Source organism: Myotis davidii, unplaced genomic scaffold (genome assembly GCF_000327345.1).
Source record: "Myotis davidii unplaced genomic scaffold, ASM32734v1 scaffold2115, whole genome shotgun sequence".
Lineage (NCBI taxonomy): Eukaryota > Metazoa > Chordata > Mammalia > Chiroptera > Vespertilionidae > Myotis > Myotis davidii.
This window is the reverse complement of record NW_006286849.1, coordinates 6,515-28,595: the sequence shown is the minus strand read 5'-3', so window position 1 is coordinate 28,595 and position 22,081 is coordinate 6,515. Positions and strand designations below refer to the sequence as shown.

General features: G+C 39.9%; 1 protein-coding gene and 1 pseudogene across 1 annotated transcript; one reads left to right on the top strand and one right to left on the bottom strand.

The window, feature by feature from the left end:
* Nucleotides 1-11,296, bottom strand: part of LOC102766799 — a 19,588-nt pseudogene extending 8,292 nt beyond the window's left edge.
* An 8,958-nt stretch (nucleotides 11,297-20,254) lies between these two features.
* LOC102766502 (taste receptor type 2 member 10-like) lies at nucleotides 20,255-21,154 on the top strand. Its single transcript, XM_006758735.1, has one exon. It carries the CDS (start codon nucleotides 20,255-20,257, stop codon nucleotides 21,152-21,154), a length of 900 nt encoding a protein of 299 aa, XP_006758798.1.
* The last annotated feature ends 927 nt before the right edge of the window (nucleotides 21,155-22,081 follow it).

Genomic DNA, 22,081 nt, shown 5'->3' with positions numbered 1-22,081 from the left:
CCCAAGGGGTCCCAGACTGTGAGAGGGCACAAGTGGGGCTGAGGGACACCCCCCCTTGCCAGTGCACAAGTTTTTGTACACTGGGCCTCTAGTATATATATAAAAGCCTAAGTGACCGAATGACCATTTGACGGGTCACTATGATGTGCACTGACCACCAGGGGGCAGACGCTCACTGTAGAAGCTGCCCACTGGTGGTCAGTGCGCTCCCACAGTGGGCGCGCTGCTCAGCTGGCTGATGGGCTCATGGTGAGTGCAGCTGTGGCAGCATGAGCCTCTCCCTCCATGGCGGCAGTGGAGGTAGACACAGCGGGCTGGATGAGTGGGATTGGTGCAGCACCCTGCCCAGGCTCGGGCTCCTCCCCAGCTGCCTACTGCTTCTCACACTATTACACCCCCAAGGGGTCCTGGGTTGCCAGAGGGCGCAGGCCAGGGTGAGAGACCCTACTGGTGCACAAATCCATGCACCAAGTCTCTAGTACTATAATAAGTATGTATATTAATATCCAGATACATCCATGTGAAAGAAATAGAATTTTGAGTTCTAAAAGGAGCAACACTAAAAACATTTCTAAACTGATTGTGCTCACTCTTGGAGCTCTCATACCCTTTTCCATATTTTTTTTATTCTGTTCACCTTCTCCCTATGGAAACATCTCAAGAATATGAAGCACAGTGCAATGGGATTCAGAGGTCCTTGCCTCAAGGTCCATATAAGAGCCATGAAAAGTGTGATATCTTTCCTGTTACTATTTTTGTATGGCATTTCACCCTTTTTGGGGGTTCTTCTGTAATGTGTAATACCAAATATTTTAAAATGTTTATTTGAAATAGGCTATCTTTTTATACTTATTTAATGTTACTTACATGTATATAGATATGTGTATATTTAGCATATTTATAAAAATAAAAAATAATGCAGTCAAGGCCTACATGGGGGTGGAGGGAGGCAAAAGGGGAGAAAATAGGAGGCATCTATAATAGAGTCAACAATAAAAAAATTAAGTGGATTATCAAATTATAAGAGGTTTTGCTAGCAACAAATGATATAAATAGTATATCAGTTCTTATTTCTTTGGAAAATTTTAATAAAAATGTAATAAACTATACATGACAGACATATATTGACTAGAATTATGCATATCAGTTTTCCAATTGTAAGAATAAATTTATAAATATTTGTTAGCAGTTTCTCAGAATCAAGAAACAACGTGTATATTCCTCACTTATTCCACTTTATTATCTTTACATTTAATGATTCATGATACATAGATATATACATTATCAGGAAACTGCAAATTTCTTTTCAACATTTTGTATAAATTGTCATATTAAAGGACTGTTATTTGAATAAATCTTTTATGAAATAAGTTATATCCAGCAACTTTGAGGAAGAATCAATGCTCTGTTAAATATGATATTTTTTACTTAGATTTTAAGTACTTTGACATGTATTTAATATATTTTAATGTCATTTTTTACATAAGTCATTTTGTATTTCATATTTGCATAAATTGATTTCAGTTTTTTTAGAGTGTAGAAAAAATGTCTTCTCTTTTTAAATACTTTTCTTGTTTCCTTTTGTAATTTAAAAATTTTAAAAGACTTTGGTCAATTTTATTGTATTGTTAATTCTGAATTTATCAGTACTTTCTTTTCATCCATTTAATATTACTTTTATTTTTTTAAGTTAATTCTTATTTCTTCTCTTTGGCTTATTTTATTTCTCCTTTTTCTAATTGACTTTATTTCTTAATTTATTTTCAATACTCATTCTTGTATGTATCTAAAATATCTTCTAGTTATTATGCCAACTAAAGCACATTAGTGTTTACATGTCTATTCAGACTATTTTATTTTCAGAATCATGGGTAAATTTAAGTTTTCTGTTTGACCTAAATATAATGTATATTTCAAGAATAGAAGTTGTTTGGTTTGTGTTTTACTTCCACTTTTAAATTATTCTTTAAGGTTATAAAAGTAGATTCTATAATTTTATTTTATTTACTTTATTTTCTTTAAATTTGTTTAGAAAAGAATACTTTTTTTGTGTTACAACATTTTTTATTTATTGACTAGAGGCCCAATGCATGAAATTCATGCAAGGAACTCAGCCCTCATAGCCCTGGCCAGCCCTTGCAGCCCCTTGCAGCACCTCGCAGCCTCAGCCAGCCCTCACAGCCCTGCCTTCACCTGGAAGGTCGTCCAGAAGGTCATTCAGCTGTTTAGTCTAATTAGCATATTAGCTCTTTATTATTAAGACTACAGACTCGGTGCACAAAACTCATACAAGAGTAGGCCTTCCTTCCCCTGGCTGCCGGCACCAGCTTCCCTCTGGCACCCGGGTCCTGGGCTTCCCTCTGGCCCTGGCTTCATCCAGAAGGACGTCCGAATGGCATCCGGAATGATGTATGGTCTAATTAGGATATTACACTTTTATTATTATAGATAACGCTAAGAAAATAAAGAGTGGCATCTACACAGAAATATGCTACAAAGTTGTAGATATATACGCTCTGTAAAGCAATTACTCATTTTCCCTCAAGGGGAAAATCAGCATTGAATTATGCAAAACGGTAGGAATTTGAATTTCTTATAAAATGCAACTGACACATGGTGAGGCTTATCTTAATACTGATCTTATAAGCAAATACTGCCATAAGACTCCATTGTCCTTTGCTTGTTTAGTAATAATTTTACTAAATGAAGGTCAAATAAAATGAAGGTCAGGTAATTTGAATAGAAAACAATTATAGGAAAATGGAATCATCACAAGTTAGATGCTATAAGCATTAACCAAAACAGAAATTAAAGATTAAAATAATAATAATAATAATAGTAACCACCCACCAGAAAAAATCCATTCTTTGCTCTGATCAGAATCTGAAAAAAACAACAACTCAGTGTATGATCAGTATTGTATTCCCCATTCACATGGCTATCCTGTGTAGAGCTCAACTTTTGTATAAACCATTTAGCTACAGTTGATTAGCAATAGGTATAGTAGTAGTTATGTAATAAAAAATGTTTCATTAAAGGGGAAAAGGGGGGACATCTGCTAGAATGCCAACATTAAAACTTTTTAATAAAAAAGTTGTTTTTATTTCAATATTTTACTGTTGATGCATAGCAAATTGATTGGCCTGTCAAAGAATAGATTAAGAATTCAATTTGAATTTATTTTTGAACAAAGAAAAAATAACATTTATGAAAATCATGCATAAAATCAGAAGATCAAGTTGATAAGTAGAACCCAACATCACATATATATTTTTCATCTAATCAGTTCAAAATGATTTAGTTTCAGCAAAACATGATTTATTATATTGAATTAAAATCATTAAAGTTTTATTGGTTTTGAAATTTTGTGCATTTTTAACTTGTATTTTCTTTATAGTTAGTAAAAGGGTACTAAGCATGTAGCACTTAAATGTCATTTTATGTTTCTACTAGAGGCCTGGTGCACAAAATTTGTGCATGGGAGGGGGGTCCTCTCAGTCCAGCCGCACTCTCCAATCTGGGAACCCTTGGGGGATGTCTGACTGCTGGTTTAGGCCTGATCCCACAATCCAGGACCACTAGCTCCTAACCAGCCATTAGATTGAACCATCTAAGATGTCTCAGATGAGCTTTCAGATGCCTCTGCTCCCAGCCTTCATCTGATGACAACTAAAAGAAAGACCACATTAAGAGTTGCCTGGCCAAACCCAGGTGATCTGCAGAACTTTGAGAAAATGTAAGCTCCTGTTTTAATCCACTAATTTTGAGGGTGGTTTGTGAGGTAAAAATAGACAGAGTAGATGGAGAAAGGAATAAAAAAAATTCATCAACTTAATCCCAAAGCACAATGCAGCATGCAGATGATGTTTTATTGAGTTGTACACTTGAAACTTGTATGGTTTTATGAACCAATGTCACCACAATAAATTAAATAAAAAATAATTTAACATATAAATAAATGCCTGTATGACCAAATAAATAAATAAATAAACTCAAAGCAAGAAAAGAGAACAAAAAGAAAAGAGGAAATGATAACTAACAGAACACTGTTTTTACTGGTATAAACAAGTCCAATGTTATCAGAAATTGCCATAAGTTTAAATAAATTGATTTTACTTCCTATCAAAAGACAGAGTTTCATATTAAATAAGAAAAAATGCAATTGTATCAATTATATTCTGTTTACAAGAGGTATACCTAAGGCAGAAAACTACAGTGATTGAAAATAAATGAATAAAAATGTATCATATACTGATGATCACAGTGACCATTGTTTCTGTCTCAATATCTATTATCCTAGCTTTTGTTAGTGATAAAATATCACTATTCTCTTGAACATATTTGTGCCACAAATGCTTATCTTTGTACTTTTTAGTTATAGGAGATTCATATGGTTAAGTCACTAGCATTACATTGGTCATTTATTTGTTTATATTTATCATATCTAGTTGAATTATAACTAATACTAGAGGCCAGTGCACAAAATTTCATGCACTAGGGGGATCACTCAGTGCAGTCTGCACCCTCTCATAGTCTGGGAGCCCTTGGGGGGTGTCCAATTGATGGCTTAGGCCCACTCCCAGGGGATCAGGCCTAAGCTGACAGTCAGACATCCCTCTGGCAGCCTGGGAGCCCTCAGGGGATGTCTGACTAATGGCTTAGGCCCGCTCCCTGGGGAGCGAGCCTAAGCCATTAGTTGGACATCCTAAGAGCTGCTGCGAAGGTAGGGGGAGGCTCCTGCCACTGCCTCTGCACTGGCCAGCCATGAGTTGACTTCTGGCTGAGTGGTGCTCCCCCTGTGGAAGCAGACTGACCTGCATTGAGCGTCTGCCACCTGGTGGTCAGTTTGTGTCATAGCAACCAGTTATTCCTGGTCATTCTGCTGTTAGGGTCAATTTGCATATTGCCCTTTTATTATATAGAACTAGAGGTGACCTTGATTAAAACACATAGCGCTAAGTAAAGGAGCAAACATATTAAAAACAGTATGCCATATACACCAGGTCCCTTGAAACATATGCTGTGCAGATGTTTCTTCCCTGCAGCAACTGTGTCAAGCAGCAAGAATAGACTGACTTCCGACAGGGATAAATTTGAGAGATATTAAAATAATAAAATCAACTGGATGTAGTAACCAAATACATGTGAAAGGTGAACAAAGGTGAAATCAGGTTGACACAGGTTTCTGGCTTCAGTGAATCGATGACCTACAAAGGACTAGCTCTGTCATTGCATAATTGATACTGGATTCATTTGAGAAATTAAGGACCAGATTTTGTAAATTCTCCCTATTCTATGGAGTGAATCATTCAAAACTAGACAGATGAGAGAGAAAGAGAGAGAGAGAGAGAGAGAGAGAGACCTAGCTGTTTTGCTTAGTGGATAGAGCATTAGCTGGAGGATTAAGGAGTCCTGGGTTTAATTCAGGTTAAGAGTACATATCTCGGTTAAAGGTTAGATTGGTGTGTGTGGGAGGCAACCAATTGATGTATCTCTCTCACATTGATGTTTCTCTCTCTGTCTCTCCCATTCCCTTCAACTCTCTCTAAATGGACACAAGACACTGGGGGGTAAGGGAGGCTGGGGGAAGGTCAAGGGTGGGGGGGGAAGGAGACATATGTACCACTCTTTAATATTTTAAGCAATAAAACAAAATTTTAAAAAAATCAATGGGAAAACATCCTCAGGTGAGGATTAACTAAAAGGAGAGTGAAAGAGAGTAAAAAAAAAGAGGTGTCATCAATCTTATCAATCTTCTGTTTCTCTTATTTTATCTCTGGTCCTGAGGGCATGAAATGGTGAAGGCGGATTCTTCTTCTGAATGTAATTTGTTGGCAACAAACATGATGATTAAAAATAAAAACACATGCCATAATCTCTTCTTTTATTGTGCCTAGGTTGTGGTGGACCCCCATTTGTTTGTTCTGAGAGGTTGATGTGTCAAGTTCAACTAGTCTGAAAGCATCATCTAACCAGCAGAAGTGTCTATGTGGTCCTGCCTTTACATGTTCAGGAACAGTGGCTCACGCCATCTCCTCCCTTAGGTTAGTTAGGTCATAATTTGAACTTTTTTTGTTTTTCACTATTAGTTTATTTGTTCTAAAGACTCCATCAGAAAAGTGGGGCTGGGGATGAGATCTAATTACTATTGGTTCCACTGCATTGAAGCTACCAGTAAGTCAAAATGTTCTTCTTGTTAATTTCAGATGATCAGAAGAGATACCTCTTAGGCATTTTGTATTTCAAACAAAAATATATGCAACAGATAGTCCTAAATATAGTTACAAATTTTAAAGCACTTTCCATAAAGTAATCTGAACAATAGGGGGAAATTCCTATGCTTTAGCTAATGCTTCTCTTTCTTCCTAGTCTCCCTAATTTCTCAAGTATTTTTTTTAAAAAGTAATACTCCTTTTATACTCCAAAAAAGGTTTTTGAGGAAACAAGATAAATTCAGTTTCTGTGATTTATAGTTTGGGGTACCTATCCTCTATCATAAAAGGATAATATGCAAATTGACCAAACAGTGGAACCACCCATCACAATGATGCACACTGACCACCAGGGGGCAGACATGTAATGCAGGAGCTGCCCCCTTGTGGTCAGTGAGCTCCCACAGGGATCACCACTCAGCCAGAAACCGGGCTCATGGCTTGTGAGCACAGTGGCAGTGGCAGCAGCCTCTCCTGCCTCCACAGAAGCACTAAAAATCTCCGACTGCCGACAGTCAGACACCCCCTAGGGCTCTTGGACTGTGAGAGGGAACAGGCCACGCTGAGGGACCCTCTCTCTCCCCAAGTGCATGAATGTCGTCATGTACTGGGCCTCTAGTGTTTCATAAAAGACTTAACATTAAAAAATAATGTTTAAAATGCTAATGACAGATGAACTGAAAGGCCCACATCTTTAAAGCCAAAAAAAGAAAAAAAGTTTCCATGGGAATTATGAGACTGAGGTTAGATGCATAGATTGCATGCCAAGTTTCTGAAAATCTCCAACTCTATACCTTACTCTGCAATGTACTGACTTACATGACAAAAGCTTCATAATCAGCAGTACAGGGGTTGCTCATTTCACCTACATGTTGGAGTATTTTATTGTGGTGAAAACTGGTGTTCGAGGTTCCTATTTCACAATTCAGATTTGTAAATCAAATGAAGCAGCTCCTTGGGAGAGGAGAAAGAATATTCAGTCAAAAGAGTGAAAATTAATCCATGCCTTTATTTACATGTTAGCAAATGAGAATTAGATCTTTCAGTCATGTCTCTCCACATAGACTAGTACAGTTTGTCGCTGACCATCTGAACCAAGACTGAAAATTCTTAGCAGAGCAGGTGGGAACGTTCAGTGAGTGTTATAGAAAGTGATTCCAGGGTGTTAACTGCAGATTTCTGGGTTTCACAGCTGAAAGGAAAAGCCACAGTAAAACACAAGGAGAAGAATACTACTGCATGATTAACTATATTATCTATGTCCTTATCTAGCAGATCATCTGGAAATTGGTCACTCAACAAACTATAGATCAGAATTTCCTCTTTGAAGCCATGTTGGAGAAAGTTTTTGTGATTATAATAGGTGGGGAATTTTTAATAGGAATTTTGGGGAATGGATTCATTGGACTCACAAATTGCATTGCCTGGGCTAGAAATCGGAAGTTATGCTTGGTTGACTTCATTCTCACCAGTTCGGCCTTCACCAGAATCAGCCTTTTGTGGCTAACAATTGTCAATTTGTTTTCAGTGCTGTCCTATCAGGAAATCCCTGCTACTATGGAAGGAAACCTTATTTGTTCTAGTTTCTGGATACTGGCCTCTCACCTGAGTACGTGGTTAACTACTTGTCTTGCTGTCTTTTATTTCCTGAAGATCGCCAATTTCTCCTCGCATTTTTTTGTTTGGCTAAAATGGAGAATTAACAAGGTAGTTTTCATGCTTCTGCTGGTATCTTTGCCCTTCCTGTTCCTGAGCCTTCCTTTGCCATATCATTTTGATATTATCTGGTATCATTTCCCCCCAAAACATGAGGGAAATATGACTGAGTTATTCAATGTGAGTACGAGTAAAAATTTAGATCAGATTATCATGTTCATGATTGGGTTCCTCCCTCCTTTCTCTGTTTCCTTCATTTCCTTTTTCCTGTTGCTGCTTTCTTTGTGGAGACACACAAAACACGTTGACCTCAACATTAGGAACTCCAGAGATGCCAGTATGGAGGCCCACACCAGAGCAATGAAAACTGTGTTTTTCTTTCTTGTGCTCTCTGCACTGCAGCAATTTGCCTATTTTATGACATTTGGGGGATATTTTTTGCAACAGAACAAGCTGGTTGTGATGCTTGGTTATATGATAGGAATTTTATATTGTTCAGGGCACCCATATGTTGTGATTTTTGGAAACAGCCAAATGAGGAAAGCCTTCTTGTGGATTCCTTGGCACCTGAAGCGAGGCCTGAAAAGAAAGGTACTCTCAGCTACATAGGAAGGCCTGCAAGAGAAGTCAGCAAGACGTCTTTGTGGAATCTGCTTTGCTTCATTGGAGTCTTCAATTTGTGTGTGTAATGTATCACTGAGCATCATCTTTCTAGACCTGGATAGAACTCTGATCTAGTAACTAGGAAAAAAATATGAAGAGGAAGTATTACCTTTCTGAGCTGTTAAAACGTGTGTGTGTGTGTGTGTGTGTGTGTGTGTGTGTGTGTGTGTGTGAATATAAATATATACATCTACAGAAGTGAGATGTCAAAAATTAAACAAAAGTCAACAAAATTGAATGGGTGGGTGTAGTAAGATCTAACAGAGAGAAAAGTTAAATAGAAAAAAATATTCAAAAACCACCTGTAAATCACTATTATTAACATGGCGTCATTCACAAAAGTCAGTAGGTCAATATGGATGGACATGTAAACTGTCATTCAGGATTCCCAATTCATACTAATGTGTTAGTACCTAAAACCATTTAGTTCCTTTAGGTAACCACCTCATCTCTGTCATAATACAAATTTAGCCATTAAATTCATGTTTTGGTCATCTTTTACACTAAATTGTATTTTTGAGTATTTTTGTCACCAGTGTAACTGCAGAAATGAGATAGTCTATAATTCATTGAAGCTGTGAAAATCCTTTTGTAATAGCCAGTATAGCTGGAAATTTGGTTGTAATAAAATCCTATATAATAAAAGCCTAAAATGCAACTGCTCGCTATGATGTGCACTGACCACCAAGGGAGCACGTGGAACATGGCAGATGTTGGTAATGTAGCCCTGGCAATGGGTGGCAGTGGAGGCGCTGCTAGCCCCAATAAGCCCCAATGAGAGCGGGACTGTGGCAGAATGGTGGAGCAGGTGGGTGGGTGGTGCCAGGCCAAGGCAGGTGAAAGCGGGGACCTGATCGCCCTGCGGATCACTTTGCAGATGGCAACCAGCAGCCGGCAGGCCCTGATCACCTGATTTGGGCCGGCCCAGGCTGGGATGAAGAACTGGGGATGGGTGGTGGCAATCAACTTCCCATGACGCCCAGGTGGGGGGTTGTGACCTCTCACAGGCTACCTAGGGGTGGGGGTGATGGGGATGGAGGTGCAGTGAGAATACAGGGTGTCTGCTGAGCTCACTCTCACTCCTCCTGCTACCCTCCCCTTGGATGCCAGGGCTCGAGTGCTGAGGAAGCTTCCATGCTCAGGTGCTGGGCGCCCAAGAGGAGCCCGCCCTGCACCTGTGTGGCCTCTTTCAGGTGAGCCGGCCAAAGCCACCAGGACTGCAGGGGCCGGTCAGGCACCCTGTGGGTTGGCACAGGAGCCAGTCTGTGAGGCTGGCTGGGAGACAGCATGCTGCCCGCTTGGCTTCTGTTCAGTGCTGCTGGGTGGCCCAGAGTCCCACACTGTGCCCCAGCCCGCAGTGTTTGGACATGCTCACCACATCTCCACGTGTGGACTCGCCCACCGTGACTTAGGTGGAGGGGGTCATGCAGGGGCCCAGGGCCCAGCTGCTGTCCAGAGCCCAGAGGTCAGCTGGGACCTGCCCTTTCACGCCAGATGCTCATGCTTGGAATGCCAGCCAGGCCTAGGGACTGCACCCGTGTATGATTGTGCATACCAGGCCTCTAGTATTGTATTGTCGTATCTAGAATGCACATCAAAATACCCATAAAGAAGTGTGATGAGTAAAGATATATTGGCTATACATTAAAAATTGCTCAAAGTGGGTAAGGGGTACATTAGATTTATTGTATTGTTTGCTTTCTTTACATTTATATCTATTGAATATTTTTCATAATAAAAAGTCAAATAAAAGTTATTAAAATGGAAATGTTCTTTGTTTATATCTCAGTTTTTTCCTATCATAAAATGTAGACATGAAAGAGGAAAAACATTAAGTGCAATAAATAAATTAATTTCTTGGAAATGTTTGTTTTATAAGTTATGCCTGGTAAGCTAAAGCTAAAAAAATGTCCTTAGATCATTTTCACTACATTTATATATGCACAATCCCCAATACTTACCTTAAGGAGGATTCCTCCAATGAAAATCAGAACAGTGGTGCAAATGCAGACAAGACCACTATATTATACAAAAAAATTCAGAATTTGCCACTTTCTTATGTCATCCTCCCAAGATGGGGACATTATAGGAAAGGGGTGAAGTCTCTGATTAGTTTCATATGGTGCTACGAATCACAGAGTCAAGAAGAGACCACTTGGGCCCTCGCCGGTTTTGCTCAGTGCATAGGGTCTTGGCCTGCTGACCAAAGGGTCCTGGGTTCTTTTCCAGTCAAGGGCACTTACCTTGGTTGTAGGCTCCTTCCCAGTCTGGGCCCTAGTCAGGCACATGAGGGAGGCAACCAATCAATGTGTTCCTCTCACATTGATGTTTCTCTCTGTCTTTCCCTCTCTTTCACTCTCCCTAAATATCAATGGAAAAATATCCCCATGTAAGGATTAACCAGAAAAAAAAGAGAGATCACTTGGTAGGAATTTTCATTTTCTGTTGAAGATTTTATTCTCAAGGAAGCACCTGCAAGTTTCTTGATAACTGAGGGTTTCCCATGAAATGAAACAAAGGACTGGCTGTTTAAAGCTTGTTTACTATAGATTTTTTTTGAGAATGAAAAAGTGAGAAAGAGAAGGAATGAAAGGGAAGATAGAGGCAACTGGACCCCAAGAGTGAGCCCTGTTCTGAGTCCCTCAGCCCAGCCTGCACCCTCTCCAATCTGGGACCCTTCGGGGGATGTTTGACTACCGGCAGTCAGACCTCCCTCTCGCAATCCGGGACCACTGGCTCCTAACTGCTCACCTGCCTGCCGGCATGATCGCCTCTAATGGCCTCTGCCTGCCTGACAACCCCTAACCACCTCTGCCTGCTGGCCCTGATCACCCTTAGTTGCTCCCCTGCTGACCTGATCACCCCTAACTGCTCCCCTGCCTGACTGGTCACCCCAAACCGCCTCTGCCTGCTGGCCTGATTGACCCTAACTGCCCTCCCTTGCTGACCTGGTCACCCCTAACCACCTCTGTCTCGGCCCACACCACCATGGCTTTGTGTCGCCTCTGCCTGCTGGCCTGATTGACCCTAACTCCCTCCCTTGCTGACCTGGTCACCCCTAACCGCCTCTGTCTCGGCTCACACCACCATGGCTTTGTGCGGAAGGATGTCCAGATGGATGTCCAGAAGATGTCTGGTCTAATTAGCATATTACCCTTTTATTAGTATAGACTAGAGGCCCGGTGCACAAAAATTTGTGCACTCAGGGGGGAAGGGGGGGTCCCTCAGCCTGACCTGTGCCCTCTCGCAGTCTGGAATTCCTCGGGGGATGACCACTTGCTGGCTTAGGTCCGCTCCCTGTGGAATTGGTCCTAAGCTGGCATTCAGACATTGCCCACTGTCACACTCAGGGCAGGGCCGATGGGGAGGTTATGGCTCTACCCTGTCACACACAGAGCAGGGCCGATCCGGGGGTTGGGGCGCTGCCCCCTGTCACACACAGAGCAGGGCCCATCAGGGGGTTGGAGCTACTTACCCTGTCATGCATGGAGCAGGGTTGATCAGGGGATTGGGGAGCTTCCCCCGTCACTCACAGAGTAGGGCCGATAGGGGAGTTGGGGTACCACCCCCTGTCACACACAGAGCATATGGTGGCAATCAACTTCCCATAACCCCCAAGTGGGGGGTTGTGACCTCTCGCAGGCTACCTAGGGGTGGGGGCAGTCACGCCGCCCTCTATCACCCACAGAGCAGGGCCGATCAGGGGGTTGGGACGCTGCCACTGTCACACTCAGGGCAGGGCCTATGGGGAGGTTATGGCTCTACCCCGTCACACACAGAGCAGGGCCTGTGGGGGGTTGGGGGCGTGGGGGCACTGCACCCTGTCACACACAGAGCAGGGCTGATCAGGAGGTTGGGGCTCCTTCCCCTCTCACGAACAGAGCAGTGTGGATAGGGAGGTTGTGGCCCCGACCCCTGTCACACACAGAGCCGCAAGGCGATCAGGGGGTTTGGGTCTGTTCTGTAATCGAAACAATGTATAACTCCATCTCTGTCTCCAGGTCTGAGATCCCAGCTCACTGAGAGCTGGTTTCTGGGATTTTTTTTAACTTCTATATTTGTTAAAATGTTTCAAACTGCAGACTCAGAGGCTGGCAAGGCAGGCTGGGAATGTTGGAGTCCTCTGTCACTGAAGCAAGGAAGCCTCATGTTAGTTTCAAGCTGCCTGGCCACTGGCCGCCATCTTGGCTGGAAGTTAATTTGCATATCTCCCTGATTAGCCAATGAGAAGGGTAGCGGTCGTATGCCATTTATGATGTTTCTCTTTTATTAGATAGGATATTTTCCATCAAATTCAATGAAATTTGAAAGAAGAGAACAAATATGAGATACTATAACAGCAAAAAAAAAAAAACATATAAAAAGGGAAATTGAACAAAATAAAATCAGTGCCATGGAAACATGGAGCAACTGACAGCTTTCAGAGGGGACTGGATAAAAGAAGGTGAAGAGATTAGCCCAAGAACATGTATGCATACCCATGGAAACAGACCACAGTGTGGTGATGGCCAGAGGGAAGAGGGCAAAGGCTGGGTGGAAGTGGGCAAAAAGGAGAAAATGGGAACATCTGTAACAGTGTCAACAATAAAAATAAAGTTATTTTACAAAAGGGAAATTAGAAAGGGGAAAACAAACAAAAAAAGCTGAATAAAATAGGAAACTAAACACAACAGAATCTTAAAAACAATACATTAAGGTATACAATTATTAATATTATAGATCAAGGATCAGAAAATATAGCCTTATAGGACCTTAACTTAAGATTAATAAAGGAGCATTGTTAGACTGTGGTAGCAATTAAACACATGGACTTTGCCTACATTTTAAAAAATATCCAAAGGTAATAAAAAATGTTGACCAGTTACCAGCCTACAAAAAAACCCCAACCATTATCCTTCCCCAAAATACAGAAATGTTAAGAATAAAACATGCACATGTGCACTTGTGTATATCCTTAATTTGAGTATATTTTACATTTCAATGAATACTTGATTAAAATCTTTGTTGATTGAAATTTTGTTGAATGAATACTACAAATCTTCTTGAATTCTATTTATAATTCTTTAAAGACAATGTTTGAAAAGATACTAAATCTATAATATTTGAGACTATACTTACATTATTTATAATCATTTGTTTCCCAATTTAGAAACATTATTTCTGATGTTATTCAAATCTTCCATTTATCTTTCAGTTAAATTTTCTACATTTAAATAGATCATTTCTAGGCTGATTACTCATTTGCATGTATTTTTCCTGTTTTATTCTCTTTTTGTGCACTTAGAAAATATTTTTATATGAATTTGTTAGGATTTTACTAATGTAATCTAATGTAATTATACATTGCTCAGCAACATTGAGAATATGGTTTACATGTGCATCTTCCAAAATTTATCAAGACTTCCTTTGTGATCTATAGCATATTTAATATTAGTGTTCATTCCACTTTACTGGAATCATTCTCTCATTTGGGAAAGCAAGAATATATGTAGTTTTATGGAGGGGGGTGTAAGTTGCATAAGATATGTATAGTTTTGACTTTTGCAAACATTTTTGGTTCATAGTTTATTACCTATTGCCAACATGCTTTAATGCAAAGAAAACAACATAAATATTTTCAAACACACATATACGTAATTGTTTATCAACATAGAAGCTGAAATCGTATATCAATGGTTCTCAACCATTGTGATTTTTGACTCCTCCTGGGACATTTGTCAAAGTCAGAAGACATTTTAGTAGTCTCAGTTGGGGAAGTGCTACTAGCATCTTGTGGGTAGAGACCAGGGATGCTGCCAAATGACCTACAATTAAAACAAAGAATTATTTAACCAAAAATGTCAATGTCTGAGATTGGGAAACCCTACAGTGCACAGTTGGACATCATAAACTTCAAGAGAAGGGGAATTATTAAGAAATCAACATAAAAATAATTGACTCTTAAACAATCATGATAGAGAAACATATTAATATGAGAAAATGACAATTATATGTTTCTTAGTAGGAAATTATTCCACGTGTTTCTCACAAAGTATGTAAAACTTCAGAGTTGTAAAACAAAATGTTGGCATTGGCTCTTTTAAAAAAGCTTTTTGGGTGATTTCCAAGTTTCTGCATAGATCATGACTATTAAATGTTTTTAAAGTTATTTTTAAATTTTCCTTTCCAAAGTAGTTTTCAGATGCCTGAGATTTATTTATCATGAAAGCTTTACCTACTTTGCATAAAATTTTGGTTCCTGGTAAAATGGAAATTCTCTTTATGTCTGTATGTGTGTGACATTTGCATCTTATTTGTGTAGTAACCCTGGAAGTGAGTTTTCTTTGAAAGGAGAATAGAAAAAATTGAAGGGTTTTGGTAAAGTTAAAATAAAATGTTCTTTTAACCAAGAAAAAAATTGAGATATTCAAATTAATGAATACAAATTATATAAGTAGTTAGTAAAGCTACACAACTCTAAAAACCCTGTTATCTTCCTAAAAGTCCCTTCTCTCATTCTAACCTCTGGTAACTCAATGAGTATTTAAAAGTGTTTTGTTTGTTTTTTAATTTTCAGTAAGTTAGGTTTTTCTTTAGTTATCTTTTTGTTACTTAAATTTTTTCTAGTTTTATTGAAATATTATTGATATGTTATTGATATATAAAAATAAATATAAGGTATATAATGTAATGATTAGATACATGTGTATATTGCAAAATGATTACCACAATAAAGATTAGTAAAGATCTCTATCCTTTCACCTAGTAAGTGTGTGTGTGTGTGTGTGTGTGTGTGTGTGTGTGGTGATAACATTTTAAGATCTACTCTCTAAGCAACTACAAGCATATGATGCAGTGTTGTTACTTATAGCCATTATGCTGTACATTAGACACCAGAACTTAATCATCTTATACCTGAGACTTTGTACCCCTTTACTACAATCTCTCTATTCCTGGCGCCCTGGAAACTACCATTCTACTCTCTAATTTTATGATTTGGCTGTGTTAGATTCCCCATATAAGTGAGAACATGCAGTAGTTGGCTTTCTCTGGCTGGCTTATTTTACTTAGCATAATGCCCTCAAGGCCTATCCATGCTGCTGCTAAAGGCCAGATTTCCTTTTTTCTCATGACTGAATAATATTTATATATATTATGTATCACATCTTCTTTATCCATTTATCTGGTGACAGACAGGATGTTTCTATTGTGAATAGTGCTACAGTGAACATGGGAGTGCAGATTTCTCTTCCAGATAGTGTTTTCATTTCCTTTGGATAAATACCCAGAAGTGGGATTGTCCTATTTTTAAAATTTTGGGAAACCTCCGTACTGTTTTCCAAATTAGTTGTACCAACTCACATTCCTACCAACAGTGCACAAGAGTTTCCTTTTCTCCACATCCTCAGCAGCGTTCATTAGCTCTTGTCTTTTTGATAACAGCCATTTTAACAAGTGTGAGGTGAGATCTCATTGTGGTTTAGATCTGCATTTTGCTGATAATTAATGATGTCAGTTATTGAATTTGATGTTACCAATTTGTAGTTAGGGAACATACTCTGAATGTTTTTACTCATTTAACACTTGTGGGATTTTTTTTAGCCTCACATATGGTCAATTCTGGTAAAAAAAAAATAGTTTATGTGTACTTGAAAAGTATATAAATTATTCCGTTGTTGGATACATCAAGTTTGTTAATTGTGTTGTTCAGATTTTCTTTGTCTTTATTGATTTTGGGTCCATATGCATTATGAGCTCATAAGTTATATGTTTTAAAGGCTTTCATATGCTTATAGATTCGCCTTTTCTCTTTACAAGAAAAGAGAAAAGGGTGGGGTCGGGGTGGGAGGGGGGGGGGAGCAGCTAAGCTCAGTACATGCGTACCCAAGGCCAGAGGCACTACAAAAAAGTGGGTGAAGGTGTAAGAGATTTAAGAGCTTAGAGAACATAGTCTCATGGGGCCAGCACATTTCATAAGATTGAAATATGGAACAATTTGCTGGGGGAAAAAAAGGAGCATGGATAGGATTTATACATGAGAAACCCCTGGTTTGTAACATTAAAAAATGAGACAGTGCAGGCACTGTAGTCTAGGAACCCCAACACAATGGGGAGGAACAGTAAGAAGAAAGAAAGGAGGAGATTGAGGTTCAGGGATTGGCAAAACCCACAAAATCCTTATATTCAAACTGATCCTATAATCCTACAACCCAGTAGCCAAATTTAGGTTAATATCTAGCGTAACCTTGTTAAAAACTATTAATGTTACGCTTTGCACAATATACTCCCAAGATCCAGGAGCATTTCTCTGACACATCTACCTCCCAGTGATGCTTCCCTGATGGAATAAACGGTGAGCCCAGGACATTGCAATCCTTACAATCATCTTCCCGAGAAGCGAATGGCTCCTACACAATGGTCGTCCAACCTAACGCTCTCACTTGTCTCTGATTCGCAGGAATCACCACCTGGATTATTCTAGGGAAGGTTGACGGTCATACAACTCTCACATCAGGAAATCTGGAGAGAGTGTCTGGCTTCTTCAGAGTGAAGCTCTTAATCCTTTTTATGATGCCGTTCACATTCTGCAGCTCCGCTACTGTTGGCCCTGCAACGGATGCTCGGGATCTGAGATGAGATCCAGCAACAACTGCCTGTGATGGAACAGCCCGCTCTCAGCCCCAGCAGATCAGAGCGATCACCTCCCTCCTCTTTCTCCAGCTTTTGCAGCTCCGTCTGTTCCTCACGATCGCGGATTCCTTTCAATTGTTTAAGATCATCCTGGACATATTTTCTCTTCCAGGAAGTTGTCTCTTCTTTGAGGTCAGCTATCAGTTTCTCAGTTTCCTTCTGCTCTGCCCTCAGTGTATCCAGAGCTTCCTGGAGCTCATGCTGGCACAACTGGGCAATGTCCTCCTCGAGGCATATGTGGTGACCACGGTGCTCTCCAGACGGCTCACGAAGCCAGCACATGACCTTCCCATGCTCCTTGCAGCAGAGCAGGAGTTTCTCTCCGTGATGCTCATGGAAACATCTCCTCTTGTGAGATCAACCTGATTTTCCTAAGCTCCTTCACGATGTTGGACGCAGGTTCTCAGGCTGGTAACGGATCCGGCACACAGGGCAGCTACTTCCTTCTTGGCTGATCATGAACTCTGTTGTTTGCAGTGATGCAGGCTTGGCAGAAGCTGTGTCCACGTTCCAGGATCGTGGTGGTGATTTTTGTTTGTTTCTTTGTTTGTTTGTTTTTAGGAGATCCAAGCAGATGGGGCAGGCCACCTCCTTTTTTATGTTCACCAGGATTCCCAAGCCATCGCAGCTGCTCCCCTGCTCCTTCCTACCTGTTCTGATATGAGGCTCCTCTTGCTCACTGATCTCTGCTTATTCTGGAGTTTCAGCGTGAGGAGCAGAGGTGGTGAATCCTTGCCTGAGGTCCTCAAAGAGGATCTTCTATAATTATACTTTTATTTCTGTAAGTTTTGTCCCCAAATTTCCCATTTCTTTCTGACAGTCTCTTACTGCTGTTCTCTGAAATTATATTATTTATTTTTTTAAAAGTAGTTCATACAAAGCTCTTATATCTACAGATATTTTTATCTGTCAGTTTTAGTATTGGCAACCCATGTGAAGTCCATGTTTGCTGCTTGTTTATGTTTGCTTTGCCTTGCTAACTATCGTTCATAGTTTATTTCTATGTTTGATGCTATTTCATTTTAAGGTCATTAATTCATGGTAGTCATGCCAATATAAATTGGAAAAGTTCTTTTCTCTAAAGCTCAGTTTATTTATTTTAAAAATGAAGTTAATAATAGTACCTATTTTAAAGGTTTGTTGTGATGTTGAAATGAGATAATAACCATAAAGTGCTTAGCACAGTGCTGGGAACATAATAAAGGTTCAATAAATGTTATATTTATTTGTTAAGTTTCAAATTTTGGACAATATTTGATTTAAGTGATTGTTTCTGCTTCCTCCATTAGAATGTAAATTACGTGAATCACACAAGCTTTGAGTTTCTGTCTACCATTATATTCCCTCAGTGTCTAAAAGAGAGCTTGGTATATTTAGACACTCAGTGAAATACTTGTTGAATGAATGAATGGATGGGTGCCATCAACATGAAATACAGTAAATGAAGGGATTATTTCTAAGAGTCTTCATGTCAACATAATCTACATTCATGAATGGAATAATTATGGAAAAATATCCTGGGGAGGGGATAAAAAAAAGATAAAATATCTATATATAGAAAAAGCCAGTGACCAGAACACCATAACGACCAGAAAGACCAGTTGCTAAGATGCCCACTGAAGCCAGCCATTTTGCAGGATCGGGGGGTGGGGCCAATCAGTCCTGCCCCTGGTTGCCCCCCCATCCCAATGGGGGTGGGGTCAGCTGGCCAACCTTCTGCAGCCCCTCTCCCAGGCAGGCCCTGCCCCTGATCACGCTCCTTTACCCCAATAGGGGGTGGGGTCAGCCGGAAAAATCACCTGCAGCTTCTCCCCCCACACAGCCTGGCTCTGGTCAGGCTAGCCAGCCAACCTCCCACTGTCTCCTTCTCCTGACAGGCCCACCCTGATCGGCCAATGGGAGCCGGATCAGACTCCACCCATGCACAAATTCATGCACTGGGACACCAGTATTGAATAATATGGCAAAATGGTTTCTTGTACCTATCTTAACACAAAGTGCCAAGAGTTCAGTGTCTAGCTCTAGCCAGTTTGGCTCAGTGGATAGAGCGTTGGTCTGCAGACTGAAAAGTCCCAGATTCAATTCCGGTCAAGGGCACATGCCCGAGTTGTGGTCTTGATCCCCAGTCGGGGGCGTGCAGGAGGCAGCTGATCAATGATTCTCTTTCATTAATGTTTCTATCTCTCTCTCCCTCTCCCTTTCTATCTGAAATCAATAAAAATATATTTAAAAAAATAGTTCAGTATCTAGGTAAATATTTTTTAATTTAAATTCTTTATTGTTTAAAGTATTACATATGCCTCCTTTTTCCCCCTTGACCTCTCTCTGCCCCGCGTGCAGGAGGCAGCTGATCAATGATTCTCTTTCATTAATGTTTCTATCTCTCTCTCCCTCTCCCTTTCTATCTGAAATCAATAAAAATATATTTAAAAAAATAGTTCAGTACCTAGGTAAATATTTTTTAATTTAAAGTCTTTATTGTTTAAAGTATTACATATGTCTCCTTTTTCCCCCTTGACCTCTCTCTGCCCGCTCCCACTCCCCAACACCGGCCAGTAATTGAGTCATAATCTTTTGTCCTCTTTATATTATAACTTGACGTGTGCCCTGCCTGAATTAACACAAGATTAATAATGATGTTAGTGGTGATATTGAAAAATATGAAGAAATCCAATTTTTGTTTCTGTTGTGTCTTGTTTCCTAGAGATATGCGTTTGGTACCCCTGCTCCACAATTCAGGTTAACAAATGCAAAATAGTCTTAGGCAGACAAGTAAAACCCATTAAACAAACTTTCATTTGCATGTTAACAAATTGTAGGTGAGCATTCAGGCGGGACCATTCTCTAGATGAGCTAAGTTTTACACATAAAAGTGGAGGGGTATCTATGAGGATATTTCAGATTCCATCAAAAGCATTTCTGGGGCACTTTTAAATCTTTATGTAATGAAAGAAAAGAAAATCATTCTTCCAACAACCAGCCAATATATACCTCATCCTGAATCAGGTAATCTAAAATATATTTAACAGAAACAATATTAGGGCTTGGCAGCTATGCTAAGTATAGTGGAAGGCCTCCTCATTTTTATAGCAGTTGGTGAATCAATACTGGGGGTTTTAGGGAATGGATTTATTGGATTTGTAAACTGCATTGACTGTGTCAAGAACAAGAAGTTTTCTCTAATTGGCTTGATTCTCATTGGCTTAGCTACTTCGAGAATTTTTCTGATATGGATAATAATTACAGATGGATTTATAAAGATACTCTCTCCATATATGTACTCCTCTAGAAACCTAAATGAATATATTAGTTATTCATGGATAATTATAAATCACTTAAGTATCTGGTTTGTCTCCAGTCTCAGCATCTTCTATTTCCTGAAGATAGCCAATTTTTCCCACCACATTTTTCTCTGGTTGAAGCATAGAATCAACAGAGTACTTCCTCTTCTGATGGGATTGATGCTTATTTCATGGTTATTTATTTTCCCACAAACTGTTAAGATTATGAATGAATATAAAATAAATAATGGAAGCACAACCCGGCACCGCGACATATCTAAAAGTGAATACATTGCTTACCAAATTTTGCTCAATCTGGGAGTCATTTTCCTCTTCACCCTGTGCCTGATTTCATGCCTCTTGTTAATCATTTCTCTTTGGAGACACAACAGGAACATGCAATCGAGTGCCCGCGGTGGCGGAGACCCCAGCACAGAAGCACACGTGAGAGCAATGAAAGTGTTGATATCTTTTATCATCCTCTTGATCTTGCATTTTATAGGCATTTCCATAGAAATAGCATGCTTTTCTGTGCCAGAAAACAAATCGCTGTTTATTTTCGGCATGGCCATCGCAATCACCTATCCTTGCGGTCACTCATTTCTCCTAATTCTAGGAAACAGCAAGCTAAAGCAGACTTTTCTGAAGGTACTACGGCCTTTCAATAGCTAAACTAATACTTCAGCTGGGGAAAGGAGAAGCCGCTCAGAACTCCATAGTCAGGCCTGGGGAGAAATGGATGCAGAATGAGAATAATCCGGGGAAGAAACGCCTGAAGATATTTCACTTGCACCACATTCTTGCATTGGCTTTAACTGTGTTACAGAACACCACTAAAATCTCCCATAATTATTTCGATGACGTCTCAGGAAATTTCATTCTTCAAGGAGATTGTAACCTCACATGCAAATCCCGTGGCTCAGTCAGCTTCCTCACCCGGCAACTTCTTCCCACACATCTCCCGGAGGAAAAAAACAGCACGGAGACCATTCACTGCAAAGGTGATGGTGGTGGAATAAGCAGCTGAAACCAGACTCTTAACCGGGCTTTACCCGACTTCCCTGAAGCATGGCACCCTGCCACCAAGAGACCCAAACAAAAAGGAATAAAAATAAAGAAAGTGATGATCAACCTTGACATTGAAAACATGGACGTGGGAGACAGAGACACGGGTGTTTCTTTGAGTTTGCAATTTTAATTCTTTAAAAGGTTAATTTTATTTTGACTGTTTAAATCTTAATCCTAATGTGTTTTGTTTGTTTGTTTGTTTGTTTGTTTACTGGTGTGTGTTCGGTGTAGTATCAGTAGTCATATCATCAGGTGTGGTTCTGTTAAAAATAGCTCAGGAAGCTGAGACTGCTTGGGGGAAAGGGATCAGAACACTAATAAAATCAGGTTTTATATCCTTCAAATCTACTGATTTGACATGAAGCAAAATCATGAACCAATTAGAGTCAAGGAAAGAAGCTGCTAGAAGGATACATCCAAAGGACTCCACATGGTCACTGAGTTATGCCAAGAACACAAACTGACTCAGGATAGAATCAGTGTGAAGGATGAACTGTTCTGCTTTAGGATTTTTTTTTTTACACACACACA

Coding starts and splice junctions, on each gene's coding strand:
- LOC102766502 (XM_006758735.1), top strand. CDS start 20,255: ATGCTAAGTATAGTGGAAGGCCTCCTCATTTTTATAGCAGTTGGTGAA.